At 50.1% G+C, this 18,722-nt stretch overlaps 1 protein-coding gene across 11 annotated transcripts in view; it reads left to right on the plus strand.

Annotated features, from left to right (window-relative positions):
* Positions 1-18,722, plus strand: part of PUM1 (pumilio RNA binding family member 1) — an 86,410-nt gene that overhangs the window by 12,139 nt on the left and 55,549 nt on the right. For 7 of the 11 annotated variants that reach the window (XM_085559882.1, XM_085559883.1, XM_085559884.1 and 4 more), the window contains exons 3-4: positions 7,971-8,039; positions 15,702-15,810. In XM_085559882.1, coding sequence (XP_085416008.1) covers positions 7,971-8,039; positions 15,702-15,810 — 178 coding nt within the window. The remainder of the gene's footprint in view (positions 1-7,970; positions 8,040-15,701; positions 15,811-18,722) is intronic. The other 4 variants (XM_077788486.2, XM_077788489.2, XM_085559888.1 and 1 more) reach the window with 1 other exon arrangement.

Here is an 18,722-nt window from a genome sequence, read left to right on the forward strand (position 1 = left end):
CCATCCTGCCTCGCTGGGAGCAGCTCCCTCCTGGCCAGGGGGGGAACTGGGGAGAGGAGATGCTCCAATGTGAGGGAGGGAAGATGGATCCTGAGCTGAGGAAGGGCTGGGAAAAGGGAATGGGGCCAGGTGAGGAGCAGGGAGCGGGAGTGGGAACCTGGAGAGCTGGGGCTGCTGGCAGAGGTTTGCTTTGGTTCCCCTCTAAGAGAATTGGCTAAGTAGAAACAGATAATTTAAACCCTCTTCAGTCACTGCTACCTCCAATAAATACAGGTATTTGATCAATTTAATGTTCAACATAAAAAAAAAAAATCATAAATCGGGCTTTATAGTGCGCTTTTAGAGGCAGTTTAGATCATCACTAGAATATTTCTTAGCTCAAATATTTCTTAGGAAATATTTTTTAGATTCTTTTTGTCCAAAGGAATTTGTAGTTAGTTTTCAATTTTTTTCCCTTCTGTATGCCAGATTGTTTTATTTCTTTGTTTAATTCCACTTGCCTTTTGCTTCCTGTGAAACATCTCTTGGATAAGCAGAAAGAAAAAGAATCCTTTGGGGTTGAGAGTGAAATTTAGCCTTGGATAGTTTGGCTGCCTGTCTGCCCAGGTGAATGTAAATTCTACATAAATGAGGATTCCTTAATATATAAAAAACTGCTGTACAATCCCCTGGGATACCTGAAATGTGATACAGCCCTGCACTTGGAATTTATATGTAAAGGTCATTTTAGCAACCATATTTGCTTAATATAAGGTGCAGTATTAACACAGATTGTTGACATTAATATTTACCTAAAATTACAATTCACATGCTTAGCTGGTCGCTCTCAGGGCGTGAAAAACCCCTTTGGATTATTCTAGAATAAAAAATACAGTCCTGGAAATCTGCAAGGTAAATTCCCTGTTGTTTCCATGCTAATTTGTTGGGGCTTCAGCTCCGTGTTTAGTAATCAAAAGGACAGTTTGGGGCCCTGGCTGCTGTTAATGACCTGCGTGCAGAATCCCTTCTGACAAGTGCCATTCCCCGGGGCCTGGCTTTGCTGGGATCCAATGAGCTGCAGTTTGCAGCACCAGCAGTGCCCTGGCTCCTGGCAGCAGCTGGGCTGTGGGGCTGCTGCAGGTTTGGGGAATCCTGGGGTTCTGTGCTTTCATGGAATCTCAGGTGGATTGGTTCAGAAGGGACCTTGAAGCTCATCCCATCCCACCCCTGCCATGGCAGGGACCCCTCCCACTGCCCCAGGAGCTCCAGCCCCAGTGTCCAGCCTGGCCTTGGGCACTGCCAGGGATCCAGGGGCAGCCACAGCTGCTCTGGGAATTCCAGCCCAGCCCCTGCCCACCCTGCCAGGGAAAAATTCCCAATTCCCAATCTCCCACCCAGCCCTGCCCTCTGGCAGTGGGAGCCATTCCCTGGGTCCTGTCCCTCCATCCTTGTCCCCAGTCCCTCTGCAGCTCTCCTGGAGCCCCTCCAGGCCCTGCAGGGGCTCTGAGCTCTCCCTGGAGCTTCTCCTCTCCAGGGAGCACCCCCAGCTCTCCAGCCTGGCTCCAGTGGGGCTCCAGCCCTGGGAGCATCTTTATGACCCTTTTGCTGTGTTGCAGTTTTTCCCCAGGGGACACCAGGGCCTGGTTTGGGTTGCAGTGTCAGAGCTGGAGCAGGAGGGGCTCAGTCCCAGTCCCTGTCTGTGGGTCGTTGCCCCACTCTCACTCTCCAGGGTGATCCAGACCTGTGCATCTTTGGTGATGTCTGTGATGAGCATCTGAGCCTTTGCTCTTCTGCACGAGATAACTTGGAAAACTGAAATCCGTGACAGGGTGTGTTTAAGGAACTTGGAGACAGGGAAAAGTGTTTGCCAGGTTTTGTGGGGTGGTGGGTGAGCAGCAGGTCCCAGCACACAGAACATCCTCAGCTGCTGGCATTGTGCTGTGTGCCTGTCTGGTACAGCTCCATCCAGTCAGAAGTGTTCCAGACATGGACAAGGGCTGGTGTCTGGGCAGCTTCGGCACAAGGAAGACGTTTGATTCTGAGTTGTTGTCACTGAGTTTTGTGGTGCTGAGGCTGTCTAATCTTATTAAAAGCAAAGAAAGTGCAGTTGTCCTGTGCGGGGTGGCTGCCTGACATGAACGAGGTGCTCCAGGGGCTGGAAAATCTCCGTGAATGTGTTTGGTTCAGAGCTGCTGAGAGGCTCCTCTGCAGTGTGTGAGGTGGGAAGTGGCCATTGACCACAGGAGAAATCGGTTTGTGTTGTTGCAGTCTGCAGTAGAGGAGAGCTGAAAGCATTCCAGGCTTTTTGTCCTTCTGGAATAGGATTGGGTGTCTGCTGTTGGAACTGTGAAAAGCCCCTGGAGCACTGATGGGAGGCCAAGGGGGTTGGGAGGATCAATAGGGTGAAATACAGAATCCTGCCCGTGGGTCACCACATCCCCCAGCAGCTCCAGGCTGGGGCAGAGCCTGGAAAACTGGGAAAGGCCCTGGGGATGCTGGTGACAGTCTGAACATGGACCCAGGTGTGCCAGAGGCCACTGCCACCTGGGCTGTGTCAGCAACAGTGTAATCAGCAGGAGCAGGGCAGTGACTGTCCCTGTGCTGCCACTGCTGGGGCACCTTGTGACAGGAGAGACACTGAGGGGCTGGAGAGTGTCCAGGGAAGGGGCTGAGCCCCAGGAGAGGCTGAGGGAGCTGGGAAGGGGCTGGAGAATCCCTGAGGGAGCTGGGAAGGGGCTGGAGAATCCCTGAGGGAGCTGGGAAGGGGCTCAGCCTGGAGAAGAGGAGGCTCAGGGGGACCTTGTGGCTCTGCACAGCTCCTGCCAGGAGGGGACAGCCGGGGGGTCGGGCTCTGCTCCAGGAACAGGGACAGGAGGAGAGGGAACGGCCTCGGGCTGGTCCAGGGCAGGCTCAGGGTGGCAGCAGCAGGAATTTCCCCATGGAAAGGGGCTCAGGCCTTGGAACTGCCCAGGGAGGGTTGGAGTGCTCATCCTGGAGGTGTCCAAGGAAGGGCTCAGGGCATTGAGTGCTCTGGGCTGGGTTAAAGGTGGGGATCGGGCACAACTTGGACTCGATGGTCTCAGAGATCTTTTCCACCCTCAGTGATCTGGGAGAATGAATGAGGTTTGGAGGTCTGACAGAGGGGAATTTGCAGTGAGGAATCCAGCTGTGCCTCAGGGATGTGAATGAGGAGGCCAGCTGTGTCTGGGTGTGCAGTGAGGAATCCAGCTGTGTCTGGTGGGAGTGCAGTGGGAATCCAGCTGTGTCTGGGTGTGCAGTGAGGAATCCAGCTGTGTCTGGGGTGCAGTGGGAATCCAGCTGTGTCTGGGTGTGCAGTGGGAATCCAGCTGTGTCTGGGGTGCAGTGGGAATCCAGCTGTGTCTGGTGGGAGTGCAGTGGGAATCCAGCTGTGTCTGGGGTGCAGTGGGAATCCAGCTGTGTCTGGTGGGAGTGCAGTGGCAATCCAGCTGTGTCTGGGGTGCAGTGGGAATCCAGCTGTGTCTGGTGGGAGTGCAGTGGGAATCCAGCTGTGTCTGGGGTGCAGTGAGGAATCCAGCTGTGTCTGGTGGGAGTGCAGTGGGAATCCAGCTGTGTCTGTGTGTGCAGTGAGGAATCCAGCTGTGTCTGTTTGGGGTGCAATGGCAATCCAGCTGTGTCTGGGTGTGCAGTGAGGAATCCAGCTGTGTCTGGTGGGAGTGCAGTGGGAATCCAGCTGTGTCTGTGTGTGCAGTGAGGAATCCAGCTGTGTCTGGTGGGTGTGCAGTGGGGATCCAGCTGTGTCTGGCTTTGCCCCGTGTTTTTCAGCAGAGAGGTGAGAAGTGGTGCAGAGCAGGGGCTGAATTCCCCCAGCCTCGGGGAGTGCAGTGATCCCGTGGTTTTGGTCCAAGGCATGGCTGGTGGTGAATCCCACTTTGGGATGTGTGCTCCCACCGGGCAGGCAGGGAATGATTTCTGAGTCAGTGGCGTGGCTGGAGCTGGAGTGTGTTACAGTGACACACATTCCTGTATTAGAGTGTGGAAATCGTTCTTCTTGGATGAGATTTACATCACTCCTGAGTGCATCCACATGTTCCATGGTGAGGGGGGGATGTTCTTGTGCAATAGACCTGCTTTGGAACTCGTTCCAGAACGTGGTGCTCGTGTCTAGAGCCTTCATTTTGTGGAGTGGGGTTCCGAGTGTGTGTGAGCAGAAGGGAGGAGCTGTCTCATCCTGGGAAGGGCAGCAGCTGGCTCCTGTGAGGATGTGCACTCTGCATCCTTTCAGAGGCACGCCTGCCTGGAGCAGGGGGCAGCCTTGGGTGCTGCTGGCTGAGAACAGCAGGAGTCAGGTTTGCTTGGATCACTTCCCAAGGGATTGAGACTCCAGCTGCCCTCTCCTTGTGTGATTCCTGATTGGTGAAGTTTGTGGAGCTCACCTCTCCCTCCCAGGATGTCACATCAGATCCAGATGTCAGGGCATCGCTCCCTCGTGCAGCTGATTGATCCTGGCGTTGTCTTCTGGATTTCTTTCAAATCTCTGCTTCGGTGGTGAGCCACGTTTTCTGGTCATCAAATCTCATTGGCACCAGTGCTCATCTGGGGAGAAGTTCTGTCTCTGCGGACCTCCTTGTTTCTTGTGTTTACACCATCCTTGCTCTGCTCTGTGCTCCTCACAGCTCAGGGATCACTGACAGGAACAGATCCTGATGAGGCGGAGGAGCAGCTCTATTGTTTAATGGCCATTCCAGAGGAATCCCTGACTTCTGGAATGCAGAGGTTGGGAAGTCCTGGCCTCGGCTTTGTGTTCTGCTGTTCCAGACACTTTGTTCTTCGGGGAAGGAAAAATGAAGGAGCCCTGGGATATTTGTGTGCAATGAGGTGAAAATGTGTTGCTGTTTAACATTAAAGGCGCTGAGAAATGGGAAAAGATCCTTTGGGCACAGTCTTTGAAAATCAAATTAATAGATCCAGTGATCAATGAAGGTAAAGAAACTGTGTGAGGGAGAGAAAGAGCTGGAGAATTTATGGACACTTTGAGCTCAGAGTGGCCAAAATCAGGCACAAAGACCTGATTTAGAAAATGCATTTATCCATATTTGTTAGGATTCTTGAAAGAGAGATGATAAGGGATGTGAAATATCTGTGAATGAATAATTTCTTCATTTCCTAACATCTTAACAGCTGATAGAGAAGGCAAATTTTATTTTCTGCTTTTTGTCGTGGCTGGAGTAAGGGATCGTGGGGAGAGGGATGGAGGCAGCCTGTTTCTCCTCTGGCATTGTCCTGCTGGAGCGTGTCCAGGAGACACCAAGTCATCTGCAGGGCTGGAGCACCTCTGCTGAGAGATTTGGATTGTTCAGCATGGAAAGGAGAAGGCTTTGGGGTGATCTCATTGTGGCCTTCCAATGCCTGCAGGGAAGGATGGAGAGGGGACTATTGGCGAGAGCCTGGGGTGACAGGAGGAGATGCCTTCAAACTGCCAGAGAATAGGTTTAAATTGGATATGTGGGAGAAATTATTCCCTGGCAGCGTGGGGAGGAACTGGGATAGAATTCCCAGAGCAGCTGTGGCTGTCCCTGGGAGTGTCCAGGGCCAGGTTGGATGGGGCTTGGAGCAGCCTGGGGCAGTGGAGGGTGTCCCTGCCATGGCAGGGGTGGCACTGGAGGAGCTTGAATGTCCCTTCCTACCCAACCCATTCCATGATTGCATGTTGACCAAATCAAATAAAAATATCACTTTACATCCTTTTGGATTTTCTGGGTGTGTAGTGATTGGATCTTTGTAGCAGCTTTGTTTTGAGGTTCCCACAGCTCAGCACCCAGCCCTGGGAGTTGATTTCTTTTGGGGAAGCTGCTGGACACACTCGGAGCAGCCTTTTAGTGGCCTCTGTGGTTTGCTGGGACATCAGCAGCTGTGAGTTCACATCACCTTCTGAATCTCTCTGTGCAACTTCTCTCAGATGCCTGATGGAAATAATAATTTGCTCTCTGCCAGCTTTTGTGGTTTGGCACATCTGGAGGTTGCAGCACCTTCCATGAGTTCAGCTTGAAGTACTCCATGGAAGAATTTGGTCCCAGTGATGTTTGTGTGGCACCAGGCAGCTGAGCTGTGTCAGCTGCAGAGCAGGGATGGAGCTGGCAGGGGAGGAGAGTCCTTGGGGCTGCAGTTTTGGGAAGAGTTTCACTCGGTGTTGGTGGCCCATGTGACAAATGTCACTGCAAAAGGTGGCAAGGCTGAGGCAGAACTGAAAATAACTGAGCTGAGATACAGTAACAAGAGATAACTGATTTTTAAACTGGGATTCTGAGTGAGTGACCCCTGGGGATTTGCAAATTATGTAAATATCTATTAAATAATTCAATAATATACCACTAATCTTTTGCAAAGTATGCTGGCAATAGAATAGAAGAATTTAGACTGGAGGAGATTTCTGGAGGTTAATGTGGTCCTTTCTTCCATCTGATTCTTAGATGAGGTGTATAGAATATTGTCTTAGGTGAGATCTATAGAATATTGTCTTAGATGAGATCTACAGAATATTGTCATATAATAGAAATAAAACATAACCCAAGGTCTTGGTCCTGCTGGAAGTGGCACTGCAGTATCAGAAGTCGTAGTTAAGGTTGCTGATGATGGTGTAATGTTACAGTGCTGGTCACTGGTGGGCCATGAACATCTAAACAATTTTGGGGATTTTTTTGTCCTGTAACTCACCCACCAGATACTGCTGAGCTCCCTCCTCGGCCTGGGAGGGCTCTGTGCAGAGGCAGGACTAAACCCTGTGTGTAAAGCTGCAGCAAGCTGCGAGGAGCCTGGATCAGTGTGGGCATTACTCATTTGGGAGTGCTTTATAAACTCCTCCCTGCTGAGCAGAGCAGTGCCTCGGCCCTGCTGGGTGCAGGGAGTGTGTAAACACTGAGTAGGAGGGGAGTGTGTGCTGCTTGTGCGGGGTGTTTGGGGCTGCTGGGACCCTGGAGGGGGCAGGGGAGGGCAGTCACCTGCTCCCAGTCCCAGCACGTGGCTCAGCTGCTGGGTTTGGCCTCGAGTCCACAGTTGGGGTTTCTTCTTGAATTTTCTTCCTCGTGTGTGCTCAGCAGCTGAGATTTGGGAATGAGAAGCAGCAGAAGGGTTTTCCTGCATTTTTAACAAACCCAGTCCATGTCAGGTACTGATGCCTGCCCTGGGCCAGGGACAGCTGGAGCTGGGCCAGGGCAGGGCAGGCTGGAGCTCAGGGAAAGGTTCTTCCCCCAGAGGTGCTGGCACTGCCCAGGCTGCCCAGGGAATGGGCACGGCCCCGAGGCTGCCAGAGCCCCAGGGATGCCCGGGGTGGGGTTGGTGGGGGGGTCCAGGAGCTGGGTCAGTGATCCCTGTGGATATTCCAGCTCAGGATTCCCAGTGTGGGATTGCTGGGGGTTTGGGTAGGGGCAGGAGCTGACTTGGATCATTCTTGTGGACCCATTCTGTGCTTCTGTCAATTTATCCAATAGTTTCAAGTTTATGCTTTATTTTTTGCTCTAAATGACTCAATTTTCATCAAATCAATGGGTTGGTTTTTTTCTGCTTTGTGTCAGTGTAACCTGGATGTAAATTTGCCAGCTTTATACAGATTTTCCTTGATTGCCACCTAAAATGATGCTGACTCCTCATGCCTTGACTCCTTCACCTGAAACCATTGTGAAATATGAGCAGAGACAGTTGTGTTAGGCTTTGCCTATCTTAAAAGTAACTGCTGGTTGTTCTTTTCCTGTGCATGTATAAATCTAACACACAGAAATAAATCTGTATGTAATAATACATGTGTGTGTAAAATAATGGAAGTATATAAATGTTGTAACTGCTGGGAATGTTAAAGGTAAGTCATCCTTGGGAGCTCCATAACCTTGTTACAGGCTCTCATGTGGAATGTAGCTCTCAGTCTGGAGCGGAAAAATGGTTATAAACTGTGATTATAATAAAAATAACAGCAAAGAAAAGCATTTCCTCATGGCCTTTTCTCCCCCATCTGTGAATAGGTGCGTTCCATGGATGAGCTGAATCACGATTTCCAAGCGCTGGCTCTGGAGGGACGGGCTATGGGAGAGGTAAGTGAGAGGCCTGGAGAAAAAAATCCATATTTTGGGAAGGGGAAGAAATGAAATAGCAACTTTTTGAGGCTGCTGGGACGATTGTGATGCTGAGGACTCTCTGTTCTGCCTGTGAGATGGCTCTGGGTCTGTGTGTGTGAGAGATTGATCCAACCCCAAGCCTGCTGGGCCCCAAACCTGCTGGGCTGGAATCCATCTCAGAGGGAGGACCAGCTAAATTTCCACCTGTTGGTTCATCCAGCAGCAGAGAGTGGCTGGACAACAGCAGCTCGAAATCCGGCTGGGGACAGGTGTCTCAGTGCTTGGAGCAGGTTTATTTTGGGATTCACTGAGCTCAGAGCTCGTTGTGCTGTGGGACATTGTCTGCTGCTCTGTTTCCAGTCCTGCCCACCTTTTTTTTGGTTCTTGCAGAAAGGTCAGGGCTGTGTTTAAGGTTTGGAGTAACTGGGCAGGGTGAGCCAGGGCTGCAGGAGGGATAAGAGCAGGGCACAGATAATGGGCCTGCAGCTGGAACTTCACAGAACCCCAGCCAGAGTTAATTAATTTAATCTCTCACAGCAGCAAGGAGGTGGCGGATTTAGGGGGAAATGCCCACTGGTTTTCTTAGAAAAAAGAGAATTTGTCTGGTTTTGGAGTGACCTGAAAGAATAGCTTGTTCCTGGAAGTTGGATGGAAAGACTTCTTTGCCTTGCCTGGTTCATTTTGCCTTTAGTGAGTCCCTTGTGGAAGGACAGAGGAGAAAATTGTGCCTGGTAGGAGGATGTTCATGTGTGGCAGCTCAGCTTGATGCGAGTCTGATGCTCCTCTCAAGTTGAGACCAGTTTATTTCCTCCATGTTTAGTCCATCCTGTCTGCTACCCAGTGCATGAGCCAGGTATAAAAAACAAGAACCCCTGGAACCCAAAAGCTGCTGCTTTGGAGAAAAGAGCAAACCAGGACTGTGGCATGGTGGGATTCGTAGTAAGGTGCCCTCTCTCAGGTCAAAGACCTCCTTCCTTCCCCTGTTGCTTCTTCTGTCCCTGCTTTCCTTCTCACCCTTTCTTTCTCCCCACTTCCTTCTGTGGAAAACCATCATCCAGGGTTGGATTTTGATTTGACTTGAGAGGAAAATCCTTTTCTCCATGTTGGATTAATTTACCCTAAGACTGTTGACTACGAGGAGGTGAAAATTATTTTCAAAGGAGCAAACATGACATTAAAAACCTGCCTGAAGCTGCTGCACAGCAGCTGCTGTGCTCCATGTGCAGCTTGCCTGTGGAATGCTGGGGGTGGGAGTGTTCTGAGGAGATGAGTTTGTGACACCTCATTTGGGCAGGAGTTCATTCTCAGAGAGAGAGGGAGCCCAGGCTGGCTGTGAGCAGGTTCACAGTGAGCACAGCGCTCAGCTTTGCTTGTCAGGACACAAGGTCACGGAGCTGGAACGCCTGAAGGAATTCCTAAAACTGCTGAGTTCTCCCAGCTTTTGGTTTGTTAAGGCATTTCTGAGAGGAGCGAGTTTGGGTTTGTGTTTAGAGCTTTGCCTTCCAGTTATGACTCATTTTTTTCCCCCCTTCTTGTAACTGTGATGCAGAAAGTTTTGGCAATGGCATCCTTTTGTCACTGGGCTTTTCCACATGCTTGAATGAGCAAGTTTTTTGGGAAAGGTGACATCTCACCCTTCTTCTTCAGCTAAACCACTATTTCTTGTTTCTCTTGGGGTTTTTCTCCCTCAGTCTCACAGTTTCCATTCTTTCCCCACTGAATTTTCTCTGTATCTCTCCAAGGCTAGTTTCAGGAGATCACAGAGGATCTGGTTTGGCTTTCAGGACCATGTGAAAAATCACCTGGATTTTGTGCAGTTTAGATGCCTTAGCAAAGCACTGGTGGTTTCCACCCTTTCTGATCATGGAATGAGAAGGAAGCTTGGAGAGGAAGTCAGAGAGTCTGAAATGAAAGATAGTAAAATAAATCCATAGTGAAAAACCTGGAGGAGAAAGATGAGGAAGAGCTTTTCAGCATTCAGTGTTAGATTTCTTTTATTTTCGAGTTTTCTTGCTCCTTGTTAAGCACCGTCATAATTTCAGTACTTGAAGGAGTTTGTGAAGACATTGGAGCAGTTTTTCAAAGGGCACTGTCAAACTCTTATCTGTCCTACTCTCAAAATGCAGATAATACTTGGAGATCAACAGATACCTTATCTGGGAGCATTAAGAATACTTTAAAAACCCCCACAATTTTCTTCTCTCTTGGGGCTATTTCCATCCTCAGACTCCCAGCCTCATATTCCTGAATTTCCAGCAAGTGGAAATGCAATATTTTCTCAAGCAGGGATTGAAAAGAGTCCCAGAGCCCCCTTTTCTCCACTCTAACCTGTGAAAGCTGAAAGCATCTCTGGGGGCAGGGGATGTTGTCCCTTTGTTCCAGCACCTTGACCAGGCTGTTCCCTGGGATGAAGAACTCATTTTGGAGCTTTGTCTAGCAGTTCCATGTGGGATTTTGATGCTGTGGCTCAGCTCAGCACATATGGCCCTTAAGGCCTTGGTCCCACAGCCCTGACCCTTCTCTTTGGCTGAACACAAGCCCTGCAAGTTCCCTTTCTCCCCCAGCCTCAGGGTGGGGAGCTGCATGTTCTTTTCCTTGCTGAAATCCCTTGGATCTGTGGCTTTGCAGCAGGGAATTTCGGTGCAGCATCTCTGGGGATAGTGGGCAGCACAGAGGGGCTGTGAGCTGCACTTGGGTTTGTCCCCAACCCCTTACAGGCATTTGGGACCTTGGATTTGGAGTAGGTTGTGCAAAGTCTGGGTCTGGAGTCAAGAGCAGCTGGCTGAGGTGCTGATGAAACTTAATCCTGAGGGTGGGAGGAGGATGGGGACACAGAGCCATGAGGCAACTGGAGGTGCTTAACTTCAAACTGGAGTACTGGGGGTAGCAGGGAATTGGAGCCTGCCCTGGAAGAGAAATGTTGATGAGGAGTATTTTATACATTTAACTGAAAGTGTTTAATTATTGCTGGGCTGCTGCCCTTGCAGGTGGCAGTGCTGGGGTCACTGAGTGTGGGCAGTGAGGTTCCTGCAGCCCCTGGGGATCGTTGTAGGGGAGCTCTGGGATATCAGAATCTGGAGAGGCAGCTCCCATCCCTGCCCTGGGCCAGGGACAGCACCAGGGCACGGCTGGAGCTGGGCCAGGGCAGGGCAGGCTGGAGCTCAGGGAAAGGTTCTTCCCCCAGAGGTGCTGGCACTGCCCAGGCTGCCCAGGGAATGGGCACGGCCCCGAGGCTGCCAGAGCCCCAGGGATGCCCAGGGTGGGGTTGCTGGGGGGTCCAGGAGCTGGGTCAGTGATCCCTGTGGATATTCCAGCTCAGGATATTCCATGATTCTGTGCCTGTGCCTATGGTTGATGCCCCATTGGTGCAGCTGGGTAGGTCCTGGAGAAGCCCCTGCAGAGGGACACAGTTCCAGTGGTTGTGACACTTCTGTAACCTGCATTAAAGAAAACAACCACAAACCAAACAAAAATGAAGGGAAAAACCACCCCAAACTAAACCCCTGTGCCTCTGCTTTCCATGTTACTGATGTGCTGTGTTCCCATAAATTTATGGTTCACTGGCAGCTGGGGAGTACTGGCAGTTGGGAATAATGTTTGGGTTGAGTTTTTCAGTTTCCCCACTGCTGGCAGCGGTGAAGATGGGAGCAGGGGGGCCAGGATGGAGATGGGAGCAGGGGGATGGAGATGGGAGCAGGGGGATGGAGATGGGAGCAGGGGGATGGAGATGGGAGCAGTGGGGCCAGGATGGAGATGGGAGCAGGGGGATGGGATGGGAGCAGGGGGATGGAGATGGGAGCAGGGGGGCCAGGATGGAGATGGTGCCACAGCAGCTCCCCTGGCACTTCAGGGAAGCTCAGGGCAGGGCTGGGAGCAGATGGGAGCACAAGGAATGGTCAAACATTCCCAACCCTGTGCTCCCTTTCCTGTTCTGTCTCCAGAGCTGTGAGCAATGCGAGTCCCAGAGCGGGCAGGCAATGCCTGTTCCTTGCACGGCAGTGCCAGGGCAGTGCCAGGGCTGTCCCGGGGCAGAGCAAGGATGTGCCAGGGCTGGCCTGGGGCAGTGCCAGGGCAGTGCAGTGCTCTCCCGGGGCTGTGCAGGGCTGTCCCAGTACAGTGCAGGGATGTGCAGGGCTGGCACTGCTGCCGGGTGCTCCCCTCCCTGCCCCAGCTGTGTGGCACAAAGCAGGACCTGTAAACACCCAGGTGAATACCTGCTGTGAATACCTGCTGTGAATACCTGCTCTGCCTTCCCTGCCTGTTGCTGCAGACAAACCCAGTTCTGCACTGCACAGATGGCTGCTTTTATGTTAATATTTGCCTTGTCTGAGGGGGATCAGTTTTCTTAATTTGTCTAATTCATAATCCCATCTCAGTGGGATCTCTGTGCCCTGGCTGCTGAAGAATTGCTTTTGTTGATGATGGGTAAGTCCTCCCCTCCTCCCTGCTCTGCCAAATTGAATATTGGCCTAACTGGTAAGTCCTTTGTAAGAGGGCTTAGCAGGATTATTTTCATAGTGGATAGGGTCAATTCTAATAAAAAACAGGGAATGAATAAATGGCTCTAGTTCTAAACCGCTGCTTATTCTTTTCAAATTTCCAACCTGCAGAACTGCTTCAGAGTCACTTAAAATACCCTTTTTTTTCTTCCATTGCAACTGACAACTTTCCCTGAGGAAAAACTCATTGTCTTAGCAGCCTGTTGCATAATTGCAGATGATTGGTGCTTGCTAATGCTGCGTTGGTTGGAGGAGCACTTGACAGAACAAAGCCCCTTCCCCTCATTAGCATCTGTTAATATTGGCTTTGGGGATTCCCTTATATCTGTAAATAGCTCTGGAATCTCCGTGTGAGGTAAACTCTCTTCTGTTTGTTTCTGCTGTTTCCAGTTGGAAACTTGGTGCTTCGGTGGGGAGATTTTAAACTGGAGGGAGCAGAGCTGGGGTTCTCTGCAGGAGCAGGGGTGTGCAGGAGACAGTGAAAATTCAAATGTTTTGTGACCCTTGGGTGTGATTCACTGCAAAATTCACAAGGTGTTGGGGTGCAATTCTGCAGGAGTGTGCTGGTAAAGGTTTTATTTTCCTTAGGAAAGGGGTAGAGGAGAGCAGGGTGAAGAGGAAGGGCTGGATTAGCTGCAGGTCCCGCTCCAGCAGCTGCTGCAGGTGTGGAGAATCCCTGAGTGCTTTGGGTGGGAAAGGATCTCAAAGCCCATCCAGTTCCACCTCCCACTGTCCCAGGCTGCTCCAAGCAGGTGTTGTCAGGAGAAATGCAAAGTGTTTAACTGCAGCTAAAATTCAGTTTAATCAGTTTGTGCTGCTTTCTGTTCAAAATTCCTTGCAATGCCATGAGGAGAGTTGTTATTTCTGCACTGTGGCAGCAGCAGGAGAAAAAAAAAAAAAGCTGTATTTGAAGAAATACGGGAACTACTGAAGATTAAAATAAAATTGCAAGACACTTGATACATGTTGATGTTTATAAATACTGGAGAGCAGTGGCTTGGCTTTTCCCTCCTTCCCGGTGCAGATGGAGGAACAGGTTCATCCGTGTTTGGGAATGATTGGTGCTCATGGGAGCCTCCTGCCCTTCCATTTGGGGTTATTTTGGGATGGCAGAAAGGGGAGCATGGGCAAGCTCCCTGCTTTTATCCTCAAGCGGCCTGGACCATGGTGAGGGTGTGAGGAGAAATCCTGTCTGGAATCACTGCAGAGTGATTGGTTTTATAAACAAACAGCTCTTTGTTGAGTTGGAGAGGAAATGGAGAGCACAACTTCGTGATTGTGCTTTAAACCAGCACCTAAGAGCTGTGAAATCAGTTCTTGCTGCTTCCTCTGCAGCCAGCAGCTGATTTACTCCTTGAGTTCAGCCTTAGATTTGCCGTCTGCTGCTGGAGTTATCAGCAGGAGTTGATATCAGTCAGGATATTGAATTTGATATCAATCAGGGCATTGAATTTGATATCGAGATATTGAAGTGGTTATCAGGATATTTAATTTGATATCAGTCAGGGTATTGAAACAGATAACAGTCAGGATTTGTCAACATTCCTGATCCAGATGAGAGATCCCCAGAACTGATGGTTCTTGTTTGTTCCATGGGAATTTCAGGCAGATTCAGGTTCTTTTCATCTTCAGTTTGAGTTTTATCCCAGCTTCAGGCAAGGCTCATTTCATGGTTAATTTGCAGTGAATGTGCTGCTGGGAATTCCTTCCATCCATCCCATCCAGAGGATTTACTGGGATATTGTCCCCATGCCACCTCAGGGTCTGGATTCCCATGTGGAGAAGCTGTTCCCAAAACCCCCTAAAGAATGGGAAGAAGGATACAGGAGAGGGATTTTAACAAGGCAGGGAGGGACAAGACCCAGGGAATGGCTCCCAGTGCCAGAGGGCAGGGCTGGGTGGGAGATTGGGAATTGGGAATTGTTCCCTGGCAGGGTGGGCAGGGGCTGGGCTGGAATTCCCAGAGCAGCTCTTCTCTCTGCCACCTCCAGAGCTGGGACCCCTGGGCAGTGCCCAAGCTCAGGATGGCTCTGTCTCATTCCAGGGATCTTTTCCTGGGCTGTCCCAGCTCAGGATGGCTCTGTCCCATTCCAGGGATCTTTTCCTGTTCTGTCCCAGCTCAGGATGGCTCTGTCCCATTCCAGGGATCTTTTCCTGGGCTGTCCCAGCTCAGGTTGTCTCTGTCCCATTCCATGGATCTTTTCCTGGGCTGTGCCAGCTCAGGATGGCTCTGTCCCATTCCAGGGATCTTTTCCTGTTCTGTCCCAGCTCAGGATGGCTCTGTCCCATTCCAGGGATTTTTTCCTGTTCTGTCCCAGCTCAGGTTGGCTCTGTCCCATTCCATGGATCTTTTCCTGTTCTGTCCCAGCTCAGGATGGCTCTGTCCCATTCCATGGATCTTTTCCTGTTCTGTCCCAGCTCAGGATGGCTCTGTCCCATTCCAGGGATCTTTTCCTGTTCTGTCCCAGCTCAGGATGGCTCTGTCCCATTCCAGGGATCTTTTCCTGGGCTGTCCCAGCTCAGGATGGCTCTGTCCCATTCCAGGGATCTTTTCCTGGGCTGTCCCAGCTCAGGATGGCTCTGTCCCATTCCAGGGATCTTTTTTGGTTCTGTCCCAGCTCAGGATGGCTCTGTCCCATTCCCAGGAGCTTTTCCCACTCGTGGCAGGTGCTGCCCTCCCTCCCATTAGTGTTCCCAAACCCCTGGAGCAGCAGAGTCCTCAGCAGAAGGAGAAATGGGAACTCCTGAGCTTCCCTGTCCCTGTTCTGTCCCTCCAGCAGCAGATCCCATTGGGAGGCAGGAATTTGTTCCCAGGTGAACTCGGGAAAATGCATGATATTTTCCCCCTCATTTATTTTCCCTTGTGAGTGCAGAGAGGCTGGGGAGTGTCTGTGAGAGTGTCTGACGTGTGGGGAGTTCCTGGAGATGGGAGGAAAATCAGGGATGGGGAGATGGAATTGTTCCCTTAGCTTCCACCTGGAAGATTTAATATTTGATTATATCAGTGTGTTTAATGATTGATACCTGATAGAAGGGAGATGCTTATGGGGTTTATGTTGGCATTTTATACTTATTTTAATCCTGCTTTGCTTTGTTTTGTTCTTTTTTTTTTTGTTTGTTTGTTTTGTTTTAATTGCAGCAGCTGTTGCCGGGTAAAAAGTTTTGGGAATCTGATGATTCCAGCAAAGATGGACCAAAAGGGATATTTCTGGGAGATCAGTGGAGAGACAGTGCTTGGGGAACATCAGGTAGCTCAATTATTTCCTTAATTTAGTTGGGGCTGGATACAGAAATGTGCAATTTATTTACTCAAAGTCCATGCCCAGGCTGGATGATACAGCTTTGAAAAGATTTAAAAACCCATCTGGTTTATATAATAAAAAACAAACAGAAAACCTCACTTTGCTTTGTGATAAAATTAAGATATCCAGGGATGTCAGAACATTGTGTAATGTGAATATGTGTAAATTCATGTTTATCTGCTTAAAGTTCTTAAATTATGCTGAAAATTTCAATTTCTGATGTGTTTTCTACCTTGGGATGAATCAGCTGCAAAGTTTAAACAAATATCTTGGAGAACAAGATGAACTTAAAAAAAAAAAAATCCCTTCATTTTTTAAATACTAAACCAACCAGCCAAAACCCACTATTCAGTTTAAAAAAAAAAAAAAGATGTTTTGAATTAGTGTTGAGTTAAATCTGCCAACGATTTTGTTCTTGCATCAGAGTCTGTCCCTGATTTTGGACTTGATGGGAGAGCAACATTCAGTTTAAAAATTAAAAAACCGAGGTTTTGAATTAGTATTGAATTTTATCTGCCAAAGATTTTATTCTTGGCTTAGAGGCTCTCCCTGATTTTGAACTTTGGGGAAGAATATTCAGGTTGGTTTTAGGAAAAAAAGAAAAAAACCAAACCTGCAAGTGCTGGGTTTGAAATGCTGACCTTTGATTGTTCTGTCCATGGTTTCTGTGTCATGAATCTGCTCCTGAAACACAGCTGGGTGTCTGGTGCAGCTCCCAGGAAGTGGCATTTAGAGCCCCCAGGAAATGACATTTACAGCTCCCAGAAAATGACATTTAGAGCTTCCAGGAAATGGCATTTAGATTCCCCAGGAAATGGCATTTAGAGCTCCCAGGAAATGGCATTTACCTCACGGTTGGGTGGGGTTTTCCCTGATGAAAATACCCATTTTTAAATTAGTGATAAATCCTTGTTTTATTATTTACATTAAAAAATGTCCATGAAAAGGGGACAGAGCTTCTCAAAAGGTGCCTGGCTGGATCAGTGTGGGCACTGGGGGGATTTTGGGCAGCTGCTGCCTGTCCCACCCTCGGCAGCACCTGGTACCTGCCTTAGTCCAGCCTGGAGCTGAGCGGGATTAGGGCTGGGCCAGGCTTTGGGACCTGAGCTGAGGCTGGGATTTTCTCCCTGGGCAGTCTCATCCCACATCTGCAGGAGCCCAGGCCCCTCTCATCCCTCCCTGTGCTGATTCCCATTCACCCCACAGCTCACAGAGCCCTGAGGGTCTGGAAATTTCCCTTTGGCTCCCCTAAAGTAGGGGAGCAGCCCCCGAGGGCTCTGCTCCCCAAAACCCCCCCAGTCCATGCAGCCCCTATGGGAAGGTGGAGCCTGGATCCTCCCCTGGATCTTCCCTGGCTCCATCTGTGCTCAGGCTGCACTGCTGGATTTGGGATTTCACTCCTCTGCCTCAGAGTTGTGGATTTAAAACCTTTAAAGGCTTTTCAGAACTTCTAAAAGCTACAAGCTGTAGTCCTGCCCTCCCTTCCACTCCTGGGACACAGAGCTGGGCAGCAGTGCTGGGTTAAAACAAGATTTTCTCTTTTTTTTTGGGAAGCTTTTTCCCCCCACAATCCCCCCAGTCCATCCAGGTGAGGCCTGGGTCTTCCTCAGCTCCATCCCTTCTCCATCCGTGCCCACAGGATGCACTGCAGGCCTCCCATGTGGATTTGGGGTTTTACTCTACCCCAAAGTTCTGGATTTGGACCCTTCAAAACCAGCCCAGCTCAAAGCTGCAGTCCTGCCCTTCCTTCCCCTCCTGGGGGACACAGAGTTGGCAGCAGTGCCAGGTTAAAACTGGCTGTTCTCCCTTTTTGGAAGCTTTATCCCAAAAAAATATCTCCAGCCCAAGTCCCTTTGTGGCCACATTGATGGGGAAAGGAAGGAAGTTTAGTCAGGAGCAGTGAGAGGATGGAATTCCTTTCACCTGCTTAATGAGGAATCTCCAGTGTCAATCAATATCCTTGGGTATTGGTGTCCCTTCCCTGTCCCACCAGCCCTTGGCAACTCCCAGACCTGCTGCCTGCTATTTTTGACTCCCTGCCTGTTGTCAGGAGCAGAGAATCCTTCCTTTTCCTTTTCCCCTTTTCCCCTTTTCCCCTTTTTCCCCTTTTTCCCCTTTTTCCCCTTTTTCCCCTTTTTCCCCTTTTTCCCCTTTTTCCCCTTTTTCCCCTTTTTCCCCTTTTTCCCCTTTTCCCCCTTTTCCCCCTTTTCCCCCTTTTCCCCCTTTTCCCCCTTTTCCCCCTTTCCCCCTTTTCCCCCTTTTCCCCCTTTTCCCCCTTTTCCCCCTTTTCCCCCTTTTCCCCCTTTTCCCCCTTTTCCCCCTTTTCCCCCTTTTCCCCCTTTTCCCCCTTTTCCCCCTTTTCCCCCTTTTCCCCCTTTTCCCCCTTTTCCCCCTTTTCCCCCTTTTCCCCCTTTTCCCCCTTTTCCCCCTTTTCCCCCTTTTCCCCCTTTTCCCCCTTTTCCCCCTTTTCCCCCTTTTCCCCCTTTTCCCCCTTTGTCCCCCTTTTCCCCCTTTTCCCCCTTTGTCCCCTTGTCCCCTTTTGCCCTTTTGGGGTCACTCTCCCGTCCCCAGGCAGGGATTTTTGGCAGAGCCCAAAGGATTTGGAGACCCCAAGTCTGTCGTGGTGGGGCCTCAAAGCCTCAGCGATGGCAAAGGGCTGGGGCTGGAGGACAGGGGGATGAAGAAGGAGAAATGAACTCCTCAGAAACCCTTTCTTGAGGAAAGAGCAGCCAAAAAATCTCTGATCTTGACATGAACACAGCAATTGGTGGAACAAAGGACACAGGGCTGGTGGAGCAGCAGGATCGTGTTTTAAATGACAAGTCAAAACTTGTTTTCACTGTGCTAATGCAAGAATT

The sequence above is a fragment of the Lonchura striata genome, chromosome 23, assembly GCF_050655825.1.
Source record: "Lonchura striata isolate lonStrDom1 chromosome 23, ASM5065582v1, whole genome shotgun sequence".
Lineage (NCBI taxonomy): Eukaryota > Metazoa > Chordata > Aves > Passeriformes > Estrildidae > Lonchura > Lonchura striata.